The 18,723-nt window shown below is 35.7% G+C and overlaps 1 protein-coding gene across 4 annotated transcripts in view; it reads right to left on the minus strand.

Annotated features, from left to right (window-relative positions):
• Positions 1–18,723, minus strand: part of Pde11 (Phosphodiesterase 11) — a 959,005-nt gene that overhangs the window by 573,881 nt on the left and 366,401 nt on the right. Inside the window, exon 1 of one of the 4 annotated variants that reach the window (XM_081759670.1) lies at positions 12,161–12,182. The exons of the other annotated variants lie outside the window; for them this stretch is intronic. Coding sequence (XP_081615796.1) covers positions 12,161–12,170 — 10 coding nt within the window. The 5' untranslated portion in view covers positions 12,171–12,182. Of the gene's footprint in view, positions 1–12,160; positions 12,183–18,723 lie in introns of those variants that run through there. 4 annotated transcript variants of the gene reach the window in all.

Raw genomic sequence — 18,723 nt, forward strand, 5'->3', positions numbered from 1 at the left:
CAGTGTAAAATAAATGTCAAATCATGCAGCACTTTTCAATGCTGAACATTATCTGTAATCAATATCTATATACATATATATTTGATAAATTCTTAAAACGAGAAAGCCAAGGAAAATTATAATTTGGTCACAGAATTTCATGATGCCACTTTAGTAGACATCCTGTAATCACTCGTCCATTACGAATACATCCTAATATTTAGTTTTATATAATACAAATTAACTGTTTAATTGTTTAATTGAAAGCAATAATGAAAGCTAGGTTAATTTTTCTTCTTTCATTTCCCTAGCAACTACAGTTGTTAAGCTAACAGACTGGAAACAGTTGTTAGGTATTCATAAAATTTTCCATTATGTCTTGAACCACATTAATTGTCATTGAAACAACAATAACAATAACTACTAAATCATGGCCTGCTGCAAGATCATCCTCGGCGTGGTGGTTGCTGGGGGCTTGTACGCAAACAGAGAAAGGTTCCCGAAATTGAAGCAAGCCACAGACAAAATTGAACCAGTCATCAGGGAGAGCTACGCTAAAACAAAGCCTATAGTGATAGGTTTATATGAAAAGGCAAAGCCAGTGGTCAAGGAATACGCAAAGAAAGGCCAAGAGTTTGTAATGAAAGGTAAAAAAATTAAAAAGTGACGCTTTCTGTTTGACAAGTGGTAGACAACAGTAGGACAAAAGCAGTTTCAATATCACTTCCAAAGCTCTAATGTCTTAACTTTTTGTTATTTTGACCCCTACCCCCGGAAACATTGTGCAATACAACCAACAATGAACTGAATAGAAGGATTCCATCCACAATACTTCTCAGAACAGTGACTTGGCGTTTTGTGTGGTAGCTAAGAAAATTGTGCATTTGCCTTCTTTTGCGGAACTCAAGATTGTGGAGTCAAAGAAAAGAATGAGTTTGTCACTTTAGTTCTTTAAAAAAAAAAAAAAAAAAATGTGTGTGTCTATGTGTATGGACATTATTCTAATACAAGGCCAACAACACCAAAACAAATTGCAACAGAAGGGATCTAAGTAACTTCACCACGTATAAAGCACATCAACAGGCAGTTCTATGATGCTATTTTTATCTAATAGATGTGGTTCATTTTTATTTTTAGATAATGTATATACTTTTTAATATTCTTAATAAACTAGTTTTATTTTTTGTGAATATCCAAATCCACTACATACCATTATTTGTTATATCATAGATTTTTAAAAGTAATTTCTTAATTTGTTTCTAGTCATATTCTAATATATGTAGGAGCTTTCTCGTGCCTTTACGGTTAGTATATGCGTCTTTGGCGCGGAAGACTCAGCTTCGATTCCCTGCGGGAGTTCATGTAATTTGGATCCCATGTTAAGCTGTAGCCTGTAGGTCCACGTTTCATATTGCCTCGATGCTGAAAGGAACGCTAAACTCTAATCCAACCAATCATTTAATATATGAAGCGTTTCGAGTAGTAAGGGTGAAAACTCAACAAAGCCTTCTTCTAGTAGTAAAATATTTTTTTATTATTATTATTATTATTATTATTATTATTATTATTATTATTATTATTATTATTATAATTATTATTATTATTGAAAAGAAGAGTGAACTTCACACAATTTCCCAACATATAAATATGGTTGCTGCCACATATCATTGTAGTTAAATAAGAACAAGTAGCAAAGGCATTTAGTACTATCGCGTGATATTTTCTGAAGTAATATTGAAACTGGAAATTGCGGTAGATTTCAACCATTTCCGGTTTTAGTAGAGAGATTAGAGTAGAGTTGAAATATATTCTTGAGGTACTTTCATTATTTGCAAGCAAAAAAAAAAAAAAAAAAAAAAAACTTTTAACTATCTGTTACTTTTACTCTATACCGATCACTGCTGAAATTGGAAGTGGTTGATTTCTGCCACTTCAAGTTTGAATACGGGATTGATAGAGAAGATAATACTATTATTAGAACACTAAATCAATTTCAAGAAAACCCCTTCTAGTTATTATTATCTTTTTGCTCTACGTAGATCAATGTTGGAACTAGAAGTTGTAGTGGATTGCTATCACTTCTGGTTTTAGTAGAGATTTGAAGATGTAGATGAAATATATTCTTGGGACGCTTAATCGACTCCAGAGAACCTTCTAGTTATCTACGTATTATCGTTTCAGTTTAATAGTGATCAATGTTGAAACTGGAAATGGTTGATTTCTACCCCTTATGGTTTGAATATCACCTCCATTATAAAAGTATATTTCTAACTTTTGATCATCAACATCCTAACCAAAATTTATGGTGATACATGAAGCTTTTAAAAAAAAAATCTCGCGGAACAACAGATATGCGGACAGACATAGTTTTGTCTCCCGGACGGTTAGACACATGGACAATGTAAATACACTGCTCCACAAAACTTAAGCAACCAGAGAGAACGTGGGATAAGCAACGTGTAGAGCCCATTGAACACTGGTAGAAGGCATGCACATACAAAGAGACGCACAGGGAATGCGAAGGTCCGCTATAGCGCATGCGTAGCACCATCGCAACCGCGATGAACAGACTTTGCCACGAAGTGTACATAACAGCCTACTTGTGTCCTAGGCTGCAAACAGTGAGTTGGCGATTCCTGTGTGGGATATTAAGCATAGATACCTTGCAATGGTTAGCAGATGGCATTAGAGTGACGTTGACCGTGGGCGAATAATTGAGCGATTGATGCTAGGTCGATTCCAAGTGGACGGGGTGCAGGAATTCAATGTGAAGAAAAGTGTTTTCTTCTTTGTGTGTATGTGTGTGTCAAAACTGTGAAAGAAAGTGTTGTGTCAAAACTGTGGAGTCGCTTCCAAAATTGACATATAGTCAGTAGACGTCATGGAGGAGGTCGTCCGAGAAAGTCGTCGGCCGCCGATAAGCGTTTCTCACAATTGCTGCCAGACGTGACCGTCAAGCGTCATGCTCTCAACTGGCAAATGATTTGTTCCAGACGTGGGGTCGACGTATTAATCTTGAAACTGTTCGTCGTCGCCTCAATACAGCAGGACTGTATGCCAGGAGGCCCGTGTTATGTGTGCCATTGAAACGGAAGCACAAACGTAAGCGTTACACATGCTATCAGGAACATGTCGCCAACATGGGAACACCAGTGGGCGCACGTTATGTTCTCCGATGAGTCTTGATACAGTCCGTCGTCTGATTCTGGTCGGACATTCGTATGGAGAGAGCCAGAAACATCCTATCACCCAAACTTCATTGCTAAATGGTCGTCCTTGGGCGGTGGTTCCATCATGGTGTGGGGTGAGATCATGATGGATGAGAAAATGGATCTCCATATTGTGGAACACGGCACTTTGACGGCACAGCGTTATCGGGGTGAAATTCTCCATACATATGTGCGCAATTTCCATAGAGCATTTGGTCCGGACTTCCTGTTTATGAATGACAATACCCGCCCACACGAAGCACATCTGGTGTCCGAGTATCTGAAGAGCGAAGGCATTACGTGCATTGCATGGTTTGCATACCCGCCGGACTTGAATACAATCGAGCATGCGTGGGATGCTCTTGGGCGGTAAATAGTGCAGCGCTATCCACCACCACGAACTCTTTCTGAACTGCAAACAGCTCTCCTCGAGGTGTGACATCATCTGCCGCAAGACTCGATAAATACTCTGATTTGCAGCATGGGGGCCAAATATCGTGCTTGTGTATCTGTTCGTGGTAATCACACGCCATATTAACTACCTATGCCCTAGCACAGTCGAGTTTTACATGTTGAAGTATCGTGATTCTGAGCTTTCTGGCCATCCTATACATTCTAAATGTATTGTTGTCCTTCATTTGTGTTGCATTGTGCATCTGTATCGTCTTTCTTTTGATCATAGTTGGTGCAGTGATCTTGCGTTTTATTTTCTGCTACTTTCTTTGAGTTGCTTAAGTTTTGTGGAGCAGTGTATATAAAAGATTTTGGATTGGTAAACCAAACTGTTTAAGGTTAGTGTAAAGGGACAATTTTTACCGATAGATGTCACTACAATCTTTGTATCTCCCATGTATTTGTTACCTTTCACGAAAATTTACAATTTCTTTTACAAATTTCAACCTAGAGAGTTCAAATTTTTACAGAAGGAACTTCATAACCTATCAAAGGGAACAATCCATGCCGATTTTTTATTTAGAATTTCCTTTATTGTGGAAACAGTTCCATTGTTAAAGATTTAGATACCCATTTCAACAATCAAGCAATTTCAACAATGAACAAAATTCTAAATAAAAAATAGGCACGGATTATTGTCTTCGATAGATTATGAAGTTCCTTTTGTAAAGATTTGAAGACTCTAGGTTGAAATTTATAAGAGAAATCGCGAATTTTCATGAAAAGTAAAAAATATATGGAAGAGATACGAAGACTGTAGTGCCATCTATCGGCAAAACTTGTCCCTTTAAATCAACCTTAAACGTGAGTTCGTCCTTAACATCCGGAACGTAACATATGTATGCACAAAAGGCATTTTTTTTTAATAAATCTTGATTTTTAATTAGTAGAAACCAAGAGCGATGTATAAAAATTTGGCTTAATAACAAATATGAAATAGAATTTTAATATACCACGTATACGATAGAGAAAACAGATGATAAATCATGAATGATGATAGATGAATTGGTGTAAAAAAAAAAAAAATAAATAAAAGCTAGGACAAGGGATAACAACGAGAAAAAAACGTACACAACTTGCTGTTCATCACAAAACTAACATGGCACAGGATTGATCGACCTATCGAACCAGCGACCTTTCGAAACAGTTGACTTAATAGCAACAGTACTATGAAACAGTTTCATATCTCCATCTCTCAAACATGAAACATCGCTCTTAGCCAAACAGGGTTCGAATTCTGCTCAGAACATAACTGATAGTGACTGTCGTTTTAATGTTCACTTCATTTTTATCATTCATTTCATTATCTGCACTAGAGCGGAACAGAACGACCTAAAAAATTAACAAGAATTTTTGAAATGATCCGAAAAATGGATCAAAAGATTGCGATATTGGCCAATAATTAGTTTTTGGATCAGGGGCCACAAAAATTTTTAACGTCCCCAAAATCGAGTTTTCGTATTTTTTACGGAATAAGCACATCATATTGAGTTAGTGATAGTTCGGGTTTGGCTATACTAAAGTATATGTAGTTCTCTAGATATAAGGCGTACAAGAAAATTTTTGATTGAAATACTTGGATCAGGGGTCACAACAAAATTTTTGAACAGCTCCTAAATCGAGTTTTTCGTATTTTTTACGAAATAAGCACATCATACTTAGTTAAGTGATAGTTTGGGTTTGGCTACACTATATGTAGTTTTCCAGATATAAGGCCTACAAGAAACTTTTTACCTGAAATATACTGGATCTTTTGGTCCAAAAGTACATACAACGAAATAAAATCGCTAGTTTTACATCCCACGATTATGCCCTGTAGGCTAAAGAAAACGAATGATTATTGAAAATGAATCAGAATTGATGCTATTAGAAAGTGGGAGGAAATGTGAGAATTTTGAGAAAACCCTTAAATAAGATGTTGTCTACCAAACTTACAAGACTTGCGATCGAGTAATGGATCCCTTGCACCAGAAGTGAAACTTCTGCCACTGAGCCACCGTGCTTCTCAAATAATAAATAAATAAACAAACAAACAAATAAATAAATAAATAAATAAATAAATAAATAAATAAATAAATAGAAAAACGTGTACTGCACAAACTGTTGACGCTCCGCACTGAACAATGCAGCGCGCTCGCAAACTTGACGTAGTTACAGAAATATAGTGAAGATGTCTTTACAGCTAGTAGCAACATAACGAAATGAAAAAAGGAAAAAAAACGCACTAATGTAAGACGAAACAATCCTCTAGTAAAAACAAATACATAATGAATTAAGTTTATGTAAATGACGATTTTTCAGTCGATTGGAAGTCTGTGCAAGATTTATCAAGAGTATCCATCTATCATCGAATTTCTTGAGACCTAATTGCAGAAAAACATAAAATCGACAAAACATTCAGGAAATCACATCTGAAATGTAGACCGTTCAGGTATTTGACGTTGTATTTGGAGCAAATATTAATGAGAAAATACATATCATATACAAACATTGATTTTTAACATTTATTTTCTTTTATTTTTACTTTTTTAATGTCAATTATGTACGACAGTATGTCTAATTCGCTCCCAAATATTTATAGGAACATTTCACTCCAGACAAACCTAATATTTATTAAGAATAATCGTTTATGAATATTTGGGTTTTCAAACAGATATCTGAAGAATATCCCCTGTATGGATATGAACTGAAGCAAGAATATCAATTAGGCTGTAGTTGTCAGCAAAAGAATTGTGGACCCTATTGACACACACAACGATTATGTTCTCAGTACCTTCGAAACAAATAGACCAATTAGGTCTAGTTTTAGGTAACTTTAAACCGTTTACGTTTTCTCTACACCAGGGTTTCTCAACCTGGGGGTCGCAAAGATAAGCGGAAGAGAGAAATGTACTTAGAATCTAATACCGGAAAGTATTTTTAAATATTATTCTGAATTTAGTTCTGAAAGGCATATTTTTATACATACTGTTAACAGGCACGTAGCCAGGATTTCGAGAAGGGGGGGGGTCCGTGACATGAAATACTGTGGTAATCACACCAGGAGCTCGATCATTCTAAACAATTTTACTGGAACATATATTGGTTAGTTTAGCCAAGATTTCGTAACGGGGGGGGGGAGGGGGGACATGAAATTCTGAAGGCCCAGGAGCTCGATCAATCTAAACTACTTTACTATCAACATATATTGGTTTGTGAGGACATATTGGTAAGTATTTTAATAAACTATGAAGAAATCTCGAGTAAAATAAACAAAAAAGTATTGAAAAATATTATACAATATTTACATCCTTCCTCTGTTTATTCAAATATAACAATTTTCTTTTCATTATGACCTCAACTATTATAAAATGTACATACTTAATAATGTCTTGTAAAATATTTTGCAATATCTGCGTTCCTTTTTCTGTTGAATCAAATATTAACAGAACTTTTTCCTCATATATTTTTGTTTTTATTATTCCGTCAACTACTGTCTGTTTCAAATGACAGGTTAAAGGAGCAGTAGAAAATTGTTTTTGAAATAACATGTTTGATATTGCAAAGATGCGATGACGAAAAATTAGGATAAAAAATGTCTACGCTGTTACACAACGGCACTATGCTTTCGGAAGCTTGAAATTTCTCTGACTAGTTGCAGAAATTCTGAGAATTCCGCAACTTTTCTAGAAATTTCAAATTCCCTGACTCTTCCAGGATATATCGCTCAGCTCGCAACCATGTATTGCAAGTAATACAAATTTCCTCATAAGAAAGAGTAACCAAAAGCTTCCTGAAGTTAATTTTTAACGCTGATCCTTCTTTTTCTCATTTCATTTTCTTTCATTCTTCCCTATTTTTTTCATTTCTGGTCACGAAGGGGGGGGTCCGGACCCCCCGGAACCCCCCCCCCCTTGGCTACGTGCCTGCTGTTAAGAACAACAAAAAATAGGGCTACTAAACATTTTCAGCAGGTGCAGACTTATTTAAAAATCAATTTAAATGAAAGAGGTACGATATGGAACTAATGAGAACAGCATATTGCAATACCAGAAAAATACAAATGCAACAAAACCTGCATATTGAAATACAATTAAAATTGAAAGCTGAGATACCTGTGGATGGTGCGCAGCAATGTCCGGTTCAATCTTCGTGACGCATTATCAAGTCATGTAAAATACTCAATAACTTTTTTAACAACTATCCAAGTTTTTAAACGGAAATTAGAAGTCACTTTATTTTTTTATCATATGATCCCAAGTTAAGAGATTTATGAAGTTTTAAGATTTTCAAATGACATCCATTTTGAAACAGTATGACGGGTCGTATTTAATATTTGTAATATGAATGAACTGACAAAATTTGGTTTTAATCCATTCGCCTTTAGGGAAGTTATTGTATACAGTATATACAAGAAATGGATTCTATTATTATAAAAATAGATGGATATCGTGAGATCTCCGCAATAGATATATTAAAAACTTCACACACGCTTATTACAATCCAGAAATTATAAGGGGATCATTGGCAAGAGAATGTGATAAAATGGGGTCGTGATAGGAATTAGGTTGAAAACCACTGCTCCACAACAACAAGAAGTTACTGAAAAGGAAACATAATCTGATTGACATATTTGTTGGTTGCCAACTGCACATGGTCACTCATTCCAGATACTGGATAGGGTAGCTCTGAGGCAGACATCTGGGTTTGCGATGTTGACAATTTTGAAAATTGATGAAATGAAATGCTATGAAAATTCCGATCCTGCATTATATATTACATATTAAACATCGCAACACGTGCTCTGGATCCTCACATGATGAAAATAATTACAAGGCACATGATGGAATGTTTAAAGGAAGTGTGAAGGAAATAACGGCGGGTAGTTGATGGAGAATATTTTGCTTTGTTGTCGGTTCTCTTAGTCATATAATATGCTATGGTCATCCTGCACGTAATAGATATCCATAAATGTTTAGGTAAGAATACTACTGGTCGTCTAATGGATGCATAATGAAATCCAAAGAATATACTGACGGTCTATTGAAATTTTCTTGGATAAACCGATATTGTTATGCGGATGCTCCACGATTTTATGACATTGACATTATAAGGCATACATACACACAAACAAAAATATATTTTAACATTGGTGTGTTGTAAAATAAAATCATTATTTAGAAATCTCTTTTACATGCTTTGTTACCTTTATATTAATGCTTCATGTTCATCCTACTATGCTTTCAATCTGAGCCTCAAGTAAAATATAGGGGCCGCGGTGGCTCAGTGGTTGCCCTCCCCGCTGGTCTAGTGGCTAGCACGTGCGCCTTTGGTGTACGGGGTCCCGGGTTTGATTCCCGGTGGGAGAGCCTTTGTGATTTTAATTGTCCTCGATGTTTCTGTGTTCGTGTCCCTGTCGTTCTAGATCATTGGAAAAGCAAGGTAAAATGAGTAAGCAAGTAAAATTAGTAGTGAGTAGTTAAAGTTTCTGAGGCAAAAAAAAAGTGGTAGAGCGTTCACCTCTGGTGCTGGGGGTCCCGGGTTCGATCCCAGGCCCTGCCAAGTGAACTTTGTGGTGGAAAAAAACATGTGCGTGGGTTTTCTCGGGGTTCTCCCGTTTCCTCCCACTTTCTTCCTTCCACCATTTCATTCATTACTCATCATCACCGTCTCCTTTAGCCTAACCGGCATAATCGTGGAACGTAAAACTCAAAGATTTCATTTTCAAATAAAATATAGAATGTTCACAGTACAAGGGAATCGAATCAAGTTCAATTACCGAAGTTGTGAGAAAAAGATATAAAATTCATACGGTAAGCTTAAGTACATAGAAAAATTAACATTTTTTTACATTGTAAGAGTTATTTACAATGTCTGGACATGAATATTTTAAGCTCTGAAAGGAGCTTTCAGTTAGATATATTAAAAATGAAATATGTTCAACATGACCAAAAAGTGGATTTGGTTCTCTTGTGCACTGAACGCGTCATACAAAAGCTAAATCTTCACTACACTGCCGCTTACTCTCCTTATTTTTTTGTAAATAACTTGTAATGATAATTTTGAAAAGTAGGACATTCAACACTTAAGGAATTATGGTTGCTTATGACAGTGGTTCCCAACCTTCAGACTGACGTCGCAGTGGCTCAGTGGTAGAGCGTTCACCTCTAGTGCTTGGGATCTCTGGTTCGATCCCAGCTCGAGCCAAGTGAATTTTGTGGTGGACAAACACCGTGTGCGTGAGTTTCCTCGGGGTTCTCCCGCTTTCTTCATTTCACCATTTCCTTCATTTCTCATCATCACCGTCTCCTTTAGCCTAGCTGGCATAACCGTGGTACGTAGAACTTAAAGATTTCGTTTCCTTTCCTTTTGACTGACGATACACTTTACGACATCGCGACACACGTGTTTGATTTTTTAATAATAAAAATACAAATTATAAAAGCATATATAAAATAGTGACACTGTGTAGTACTGAGCAATGTTGCTACTGCTGGAGGCGTTGACTCGTATGCACAGTCTGTCTCAAAATTGATTTTTTAGCTAATTGTATTAAATATTTCATGATTTTTTAAACCCTAAAATTTCGCGAGACATCTTATAGACGTGTGTGTGACACACCGGTTGGGAACCACTGGCCTACAAGATAAGAGTTGAGGTTGTCTCGTCTCGAAAAGGTGTCGTGAAAATGGTGTCCCTTGGGCAATCCTACATAAAATGCTATTAAATGACCAAATTTAGCTTTCGGGACTCCATATTTTGTACAAATTTAAATACCCGATAATGACGTCATCATAAACTGAGCATACAGATTTCTGACATTAAAAATCTAGAAGTAGTTATTAATCAATTTAATAACATTGTAGATATTGTCTTGCTTGGATGGCCATATACGTACTATTTTGAATGAGACACACGATCACTTTTGTCTTATTTCCCGACCGTCCCACAATTTTAAACAAAACTGCCAATTTTACAGAGCTTTTAATATTGGTCAGTACGTATATTATAGTCATATAAACCGTAACTTATATGCGTGTGTTAATAGCACAGGTGGAAGTCTTTTTTCTAAGATGACCTGAAACATTTTGACCGCAACGAGTACGTGTATTGATGTAAATAAACAGGGAAATAGAAACACTAACTAAGCTTGTCATATGAGGGGGAAAAAAAACGTTGAAATTTATTACTTTCTGATCGAATGCTGTGGCAAGAATGATTTGTTAAGCCATTTCTTGTTAAGAAGATTCATTTATTGTTATCATTAAATGTGATTAATAATAATGTGAGTTTTAAATGCTTTTAGGTCAAATCACTTTGATGTAACACAGGAAAAGAGTATAAAGCAATCATTTTTGGCGAGAAAAAATTAATATAGAGTATAGGAACCTCCTAAAGAGTATAATATTCTTAAAAAGAGTATATCTGGTCACCTTAGTATAAGCACAGAGTCGTATTGTTCGATACTACGTACGGAAGATATCTCAAATGATTGATTCAGGGAAAATTAAAAATTCATGTTGCGAACGCTTGTGCATATCATATAGTAAAGCTGGTGCTGCTTGTCATGTTGTGTCCCATGGTCAAAACTTTTGCCTTCAAGTTTACAAATTAATATCCCATTTTTATCTTCTTAATATTCCGTTTGTGTCTTCTCAATGTCCCGTTTTGGTTTCAAAGAAATATGGTCAGCCTATATCGCTCAATGTCCAGTTTTGGTTTCAAAGAAATATGGTCAACCTATATCGCTCAATGTCCCGTTTTGGTTTCAAAGAAATATGACCAGCCTATATCGCTCAATGTCCCGTTTTGTTTTTAAAGAAATATGTCCAACCTATATCGCTCAATGTCCAGTTTTGGCTTCAAAGAAATATGGTCAACCTATATCGCTCAATGTCGCGCGTTTTAGTTTCAAAGAGATATGACCAGCCTATATCTGGCACACTTTCTAAATTTTTAATGATCGTTGTTATCTTTAAGTTATTCACTAATTGAAAAAATAAGTTCCCAGAAACATACTGAAAATTCCAAACGTAAGTGACAAAATATGTAAGTTTATTCTCGTTGATTTTAACTCCTACAAATTCAAATAACTCTATAGTCGACAATTTGAACAAAATAGATATTGGATTAATTTTTCGAATTATTATTCAAATAACGAAAAACTACTCGAGTAAACAAAATTATACGAGTAAAGAATAATAATTCAAATACTCGAATACAGCAACAAAGATTATTACAATAATTTTAATAGCAACAATTTCAAAGAAACAAAGAAAAAAGGTTCATCAAATGCCCTGAACTTTGTAGCACACAAATAAATACACACATATTACGTCGAGTAAATCTTATTTTGTACACCATTTAATGAACCAGAAGAGAAAAGATCACACTGAATCAATTCATTATGTCACAAAAAGACGTGAGGAAAGAAAATGAGCTATTCACTGCTAATGTGCAATTCAATTTGTGGAAGTGTAAGATAAAAATCCGTGAGTTGTGCATAAAAGAATTCTAAATGCTTCGGAAAGGTCTCTCACCTTTCATCATTCATGCACTCATAAAGATCCTTGTATTCAAAGCGCAGAGGATTGATAATTAATTTGTGACGCAAGTAAGCATTGTTCTTTTCTTCGAGATGAGTTAACAACTGAAAGAAAGAAAGAGACATTAAGTTCATGCACACAGCCAACTCTCAAAAACAACCGTTTCAAACTAAGTTCATTCAAAACTCAAACTTCTTTTGTTACATAAACTTGTTGAAAGGAAAGTTACACGTTTCATTTTGTCACCTCAAATATAAATAAATATTAATGTAAATACTTCATCATCGTAACAGCAGTGGCAGATTCAACAGAGGATTTTGAAGGGAACATTATAATTCAGTGATTATAAATCATTTCAAGTCTGAGACTCATTTCAAAGAATATTAAACTTTACAGGATCCATAGTTCATTCATTTTATACAAAAGAAAAAAATGCGACCATTGCAATGGACTTTATAAGCGTATAACCTATTTGACGATCAATTACATTAGATTTTGATTAGAGTAAAGTTACCAAACGTATACTTTTATAGCTTGTCAAGAATGGCTTGATGTGTGAAACACTGAAATAATTGCAATTGAAAAGCTAAAATAACATTGCACTGGTATCTGTACAACAGCTTGTCTAGTATAAATCGTCTCATCTAAATATTCTTTGCATTTAAAAAGTCACTTGGCGTAACAGCCCTTTTGTGGGCCTGAACCGCTCCAACGCCATCTGTTAGCGACTGGATGAACTACGTTCAGTCTAGCGACGAACACGTGGTCTGCGCGCTGCATTGTCCTGTCTCTTAAGAGTCTTCATCCCTGCGAAATTAAAATACCGCTAATTTTACAGTAATTATGTGATATCTTCAAATAGATAAAAGATAATCGAAATGTGGAACAAGAGCACCCTAGACAATATTATTTTACACGAGAAACTGTTATCACGACTCACTTATCTGCTTTTGATTTCGAGCCATTTTGAAAATCGGCATTTATTTTCGCGTTTCTAAACAGCTGAAAACGGAAAGCCACTAGGTGACTTGTGATAACGGTATCTCACGCAAAATAATATTGTCTAGGGCGCTCATGTTTCATATTTCAATTATCTTTTATCTATTTGAAGATATCACATAATTACTGTAAAATTAGCGGTATTTTAATTTCGCCGGGATGAAGACTCTTAACAGGGCTATAAGAAGCTTTCTAGACGTAATGGCCGTCAAGTCTTTTATTCACGAGACTCTCCAGTTTGCCTCATGATGCTGGGTGGACGCCGACCATTGGGGAAGCGCCAGCCGCGAATCGAACCCGGGACCACACGGACGTGATTTCAAGGCTCTAACCACTAGGCTACGGTGTCTCTGCATTTGATAATCTAGTTAATTAGTTGTTCTGCTATTTTAAATTGAAATTTAACTTTTGCCAGCGATGAGCTCTACTAGGAATAATTCCCGTGTTTTTTTCATCATTTGCCATCGAGGCAACTTTCCTTGTTATGTTCCTAAATCTTCTAATACAGCGTTTTTCAAACTTTTCCACTCGGGAGGCCACCAAGTTTCCTCTGGGTACTAAACTTCATGATACCCAGAAGTATACAACTATGAAGAAAATTCTGATGTTACTCCAGAAACTAAGCATATATGTTTTGTGTTCAAACAATAACTATAGCTGGTCGACTTACTTTTTCGAGTCGAGTAAGTTGTGTTCAATGGGAATGAAGTAGCTCTGAAAATGCATTTGTACTTGATTTTCACTTGAAGCCAAGAAGAACGTTTTGTTTCACCCGATCATGCATAGGTGACGAACAGCATGAGCTACTTAATGCTTCAAGCGAAATTTCAGAATATTCATCTATGAATTTATACAGCCCAAAATTTATTAAGCTGTATATAATTCAGTCTGATATAAGAATTTCGCGACCTATCAAGAGAAACATTCCTTCAGGGCTTACTAGTACGTCACGACCTATACATTGAAAACTGCTATTCTAGCATGTCCCCGTAATACTCCAATTAGTTTTCATGAAGTTGTACTTCATGGGTTTTCCTTACGTATATGCTTTATATTTCCACTTCATAGTCTATGGAGGCAGTTAAAAAGCTTACTACAAATGAAGGCTCCATCCAGTTTCAGTAGCAGTATTTTTCTTGTTACTGTCATTTTTTCGAAAGAATTGGTGAAAAAAAATAAGCAGTATACTCCCTATACTATCAATCTATGTTCCTTATATAATTTCAATGATACAATATACAATTTTTGTTAGTTTATTAAAGTTGTTTCAATGTAGAATATACAGGGTGGCCCAAAAGTAGGTATACAGTCCCGTAGTGATCAACTCATTGCTTTCTATATCATTTCATATTGTTATTCTTCAGGTTGACTTAGTTTCTTTATTATTTGTTTTTAATGTATTTTTACTTGTATCTTAAGCTTCGGAACAGCTGAAGCAAATAAACCTATAAGCTACAATGTTATACTTGATCAATGCAGGGATGTATACCTGCTTTTGGGCCACTCTGTAGTTCTCAACCAGTTTAACGAACATATTGCAAAATAATCTCAATCAGTTTTGGTTGATTTCCACGTAGAATGTTTCAACTCATAGCCTCCTGCTTGTGGTCCACACAGTTAAACGAGGACTTCAATGAGAGCAAGTCAAACATAGAGATTCCAAATAGCAGTATAGGCCCTACGAGCATCTACACTTTAAAAGTTAAAACTGGGAGCAAACTCTAGTGAAACAGGAAGAGAAGTATGCCAGGCATTTGATAGGAATGCAGTAAATAAGCGGACAATGCCACGGTGGTTTAACAAACATAAGAACATCGATAAGTTCCAGCAGGGATGTCCACAAGCCACTAGCAACGAGGCACTCAAGTTAGCTATTGAGGCCGATACTGGTCAAACATATAAAAGCATGGGAAGAAGAATTTAGTGCAATGCAGAAATCATCTGACAAAATTCTCACCAGCTTAGAAAACGGTCTAAAGAAGGGTCCCAGGTGAATTAACTGCATCTCAAAGAGCGAAACGAGCAAATGTTTGTAGCCTTGTGAGGAGAAGAATCTCCTTCTGGAAAGTACTGATATGCAATGAGCAGTACATCCTTACGATATACCACGGCGCAGTGTTGCCCACGAGGCGAGAACCTTTTTAAACTCGAGAAACATGACAATTCTCGTCTTATTTTCGGGACAAGACTAGAAACTTCCTGAATTTCGTAGACACAGTAGTTGACCCAAGTCTTAAACCTCTAACGAATGTCTGGCATATTTTTCTTCCTGTTTCATTTTTGTTTACTCTCAGTTTTAACTTTTAAAGCATATATGCTCGTATAACACTATTTGGAATCTCAACGTATGACTTGCTCCCACTGACATCCTTGTTTAACTGTATCGACCATAACTAGCAGGCTATATGATGAAACATTCTCGAACACGTTATTTCCAAGTTTCCCACGTGGAAATCAACCATAATTCTTTTAGATTATTTTGCAGCACGTTCATTGTTTAACGTTACACGATTCATAGTATAACAAACAGAAAGTTGACACAGTCATCGCAGATCCCTATGTTTTTTTTTTTTTTTAATACAATGAACAGCATTTATCAACGTTTAAAGATATGAAAGTCATTACACAATTTACTTCAGAAATAAATATGATCTAATGTTGTTCTACAACACTTCTCTCGTGACGCAGAAGGATTTTTGATGAAATTAAGAAATCAGGACCAATTTACAAAATGAGATACGAGGAGAGAAGCTCTTTGGGAATTAAGACTTCTAGAAAATTAACGGGCGTATTCTAAGGGAGTATGAAAGATCAAAAATTGATGTCAAAAACAGAGTATCTCATGGGATTTTATACACTTTCATTGAGATGTGTATCATAAGGTAAGAAAAGGTTCAAATATTGTCTATAAACCTATTTTCCCTAACGATAAATTAGCACTGACGGGAATTGAACTGTCTTCAATTCATTTCATACTATTCATTTCTGGTATATCTACACTGTATGGTTACCAGAAAACTACAGAACTCGTAAATATCAATGGGTATAGCACTAAAAAGTTTTCTTCCTCCATTACTATATGTATCAGATATTTATATTAAACTTTTAACGATTTCGTTATTTTGTACTTTTATGACGTAATTTTTCATCTAAGTGGAGAATAAGATTTATCTAGTTCTTTTATTTACATATATAATGCAACACTCCATAATTTCATTTTTTTTAAATAATGAATTATAGAGATCCATAAAATTATTATTATTATTATTATTATTATTATTATTATTATTATTATTATTATTATTATTATTATTATTATTATTATTATTATTATTATAAGAATGGAATTCTTAAAGCATTTATTCATAAAATGCTTCACAATTTACAAAGTAATCTTAGGAACTGCGCTAGTAACAAATATTACTAGTAACAAATAAATTATTATTACAAATTTTCTTTTTTTTAAATTTTGATTTGATTTGAGTTATTTTTTAAGAGCCAATATATATTTTACAGCTAATATCCACGGGGCAAAATCCAAGTTGACGAAGTGATAAAATCTGCATAAACGCCGTAATTGAAAGAAGTTGGGACAATTGACTGCGCGAGACGCTGAAAAGAGAGGAAAACGTTGTTCTCGTAGTTCTTTCACTCGTGGTTAGATGGCACAAACAACTGTTTGATGTTCCTGACATCTTACGGCAGACTCTATCACTAACTGACTTTGTCTCATATCTCAGCATGAATATTCTTCGATACAAGGTAATATCTTCGATATATTTGGTCTAGGAATTAATTCGTGCGGTTTTACAAAAGATGGCGTAACTAGCTTATTGTCCCATAGTTTCGTTGATCCAAACATGCGTTGAAAACTACTGTCATTGAGCATCTTTTTCAGTTGCTTGAAGCGGAAACAACAACATTTTTTCTTCAACTGAAAATGGCGCATTTTGTGCCTGATAAAGTGTTTTTGCGGGGAGTTATTCTTCATTGCTTTAACATGAAGAAAAGTGCTACCGCAAGTCATCATATTTTAGTGGAAGTGTTTGGTGACCATGCTCTAGCTGAGCGAACGTGTCAGAAGTGGTTTGCACGGTTTAAAGCTGGTGATTTCAGCTTGGAAGACCAAAAGCAATTTGGACAGCCTAAAGAATTTGAAGATGAAGAATTGAGAGCATTGCTTGATCAGGATTCGTGTCAAACGCAGGACGAACTTGCAGAAGCATTTGGAGTTGAGCAAACAACAGTTTCCAAACGTCTCAAAGCCATAGGAATGATTCAAAAGATGTCTTATTGGGTTTCACATGAACTGAAAAGAAAGACGTTGAAAGAAGAAAAACCGTTTGCGAATTGCTGCTTCAAAGACAGAAAAGGAAGGGATTTTTGCATCGAATTGTAACTGGTGATGAGAAGTGGATTCATTACGAGAATCCTAAACGAAAAAAGGCCTGGGTGAAGCAAGGTGAACCAGGTCCTTCACAACCGAAACGAGATATTCATTGTGCAAAGGTTATGCTGTATATATGGTGGGATTTGAAACGTGTGGTGTACTATGAACTTCTGAAACTTGGTGAAACTATTAATGGACACCGCTATCGACAACAATTAATGCGTTTGAAGCAAGCTCTGGCCTGAAAACGACCAGAATGGAATAACAGGCATAATAAACTTATTTATCAAGATAATAACGCTCGACCACATGTCGCAAAACCGGTCAAAACCTATTTGGAAAATGTCGGATGGAAAGTGTTACTCCACCCGCGATATTCACCAGACACTGCTCCGTCTGACTACTACTTGATCGATTGCATGAATAACGATTTGATTGGACAGCGGTTCACTTCTTCAGAAAATATCGAAAAATAGATCTTTGATTAGATTGCGTCAAAAGATGAGGAATTCTTTCGACACGGAATCCGTAAATTGCCTGAAAGATGGGAGAAAGTAGTGGCTAGCGATGGACAATATTTTTGTTAACGTATTCATTTACTTTGTTTTTGAAATAAAGCTTCAATTTTTATTAAAAACCGCACGAATTAATTCCTAGACCAAATAAGTTGCCAAGAGGGGATGAAGTTAAAAGTTACCTTTGCTGTATCAAAATCCAAACAGTGGGGACCTAACCCGGGGCCGGGGGGATAGACCCTTAGTTTCTTGAGTGACAAAAATAATTCATGTTATTATATAGGCCTCTATTTTTCAAAGTTTTTAGTACACTAATGATATACGGTACCTATCATAATTTGGTTCTAGCTCCCCCCCCCCACAGTTTTTACCTTCTAGATCCGCCACTGATCCGATACGGGACATGATTCAGAAAATGTCTGACCTTTCTTTAAAAAAAAGCAAAATTTTAATATCCATATACAATTTTGAAAACAGTTTACTTGATAATTACGTTGACGATATTGAACTAAACCTTTCCCTTGGTGCATGCGGTACCAGGTTCGATTCTCGGTGGGAGTACATTAAAAGCTGAACGCACTATGATGATTCGGATTCCATCTTGAACTGTAAATCCACGTCTCAGATAGCCTCGGTACCCAAAAGGGACGCTG

The sequence above is a fragment of the Thermobia domestica genome, chromosome 5 (genome assembly GCF_964235325.1).
Source record: "Thermobia domestica chromosome 5, izTheDome1.hap1.1, whole genome shotgun sequence".
NCBI lineage: Eukaryota > Metazoa > Arthropoda > Insecta > Zygentoma > Lepismatidae > Thermobia > Thermobia domestica.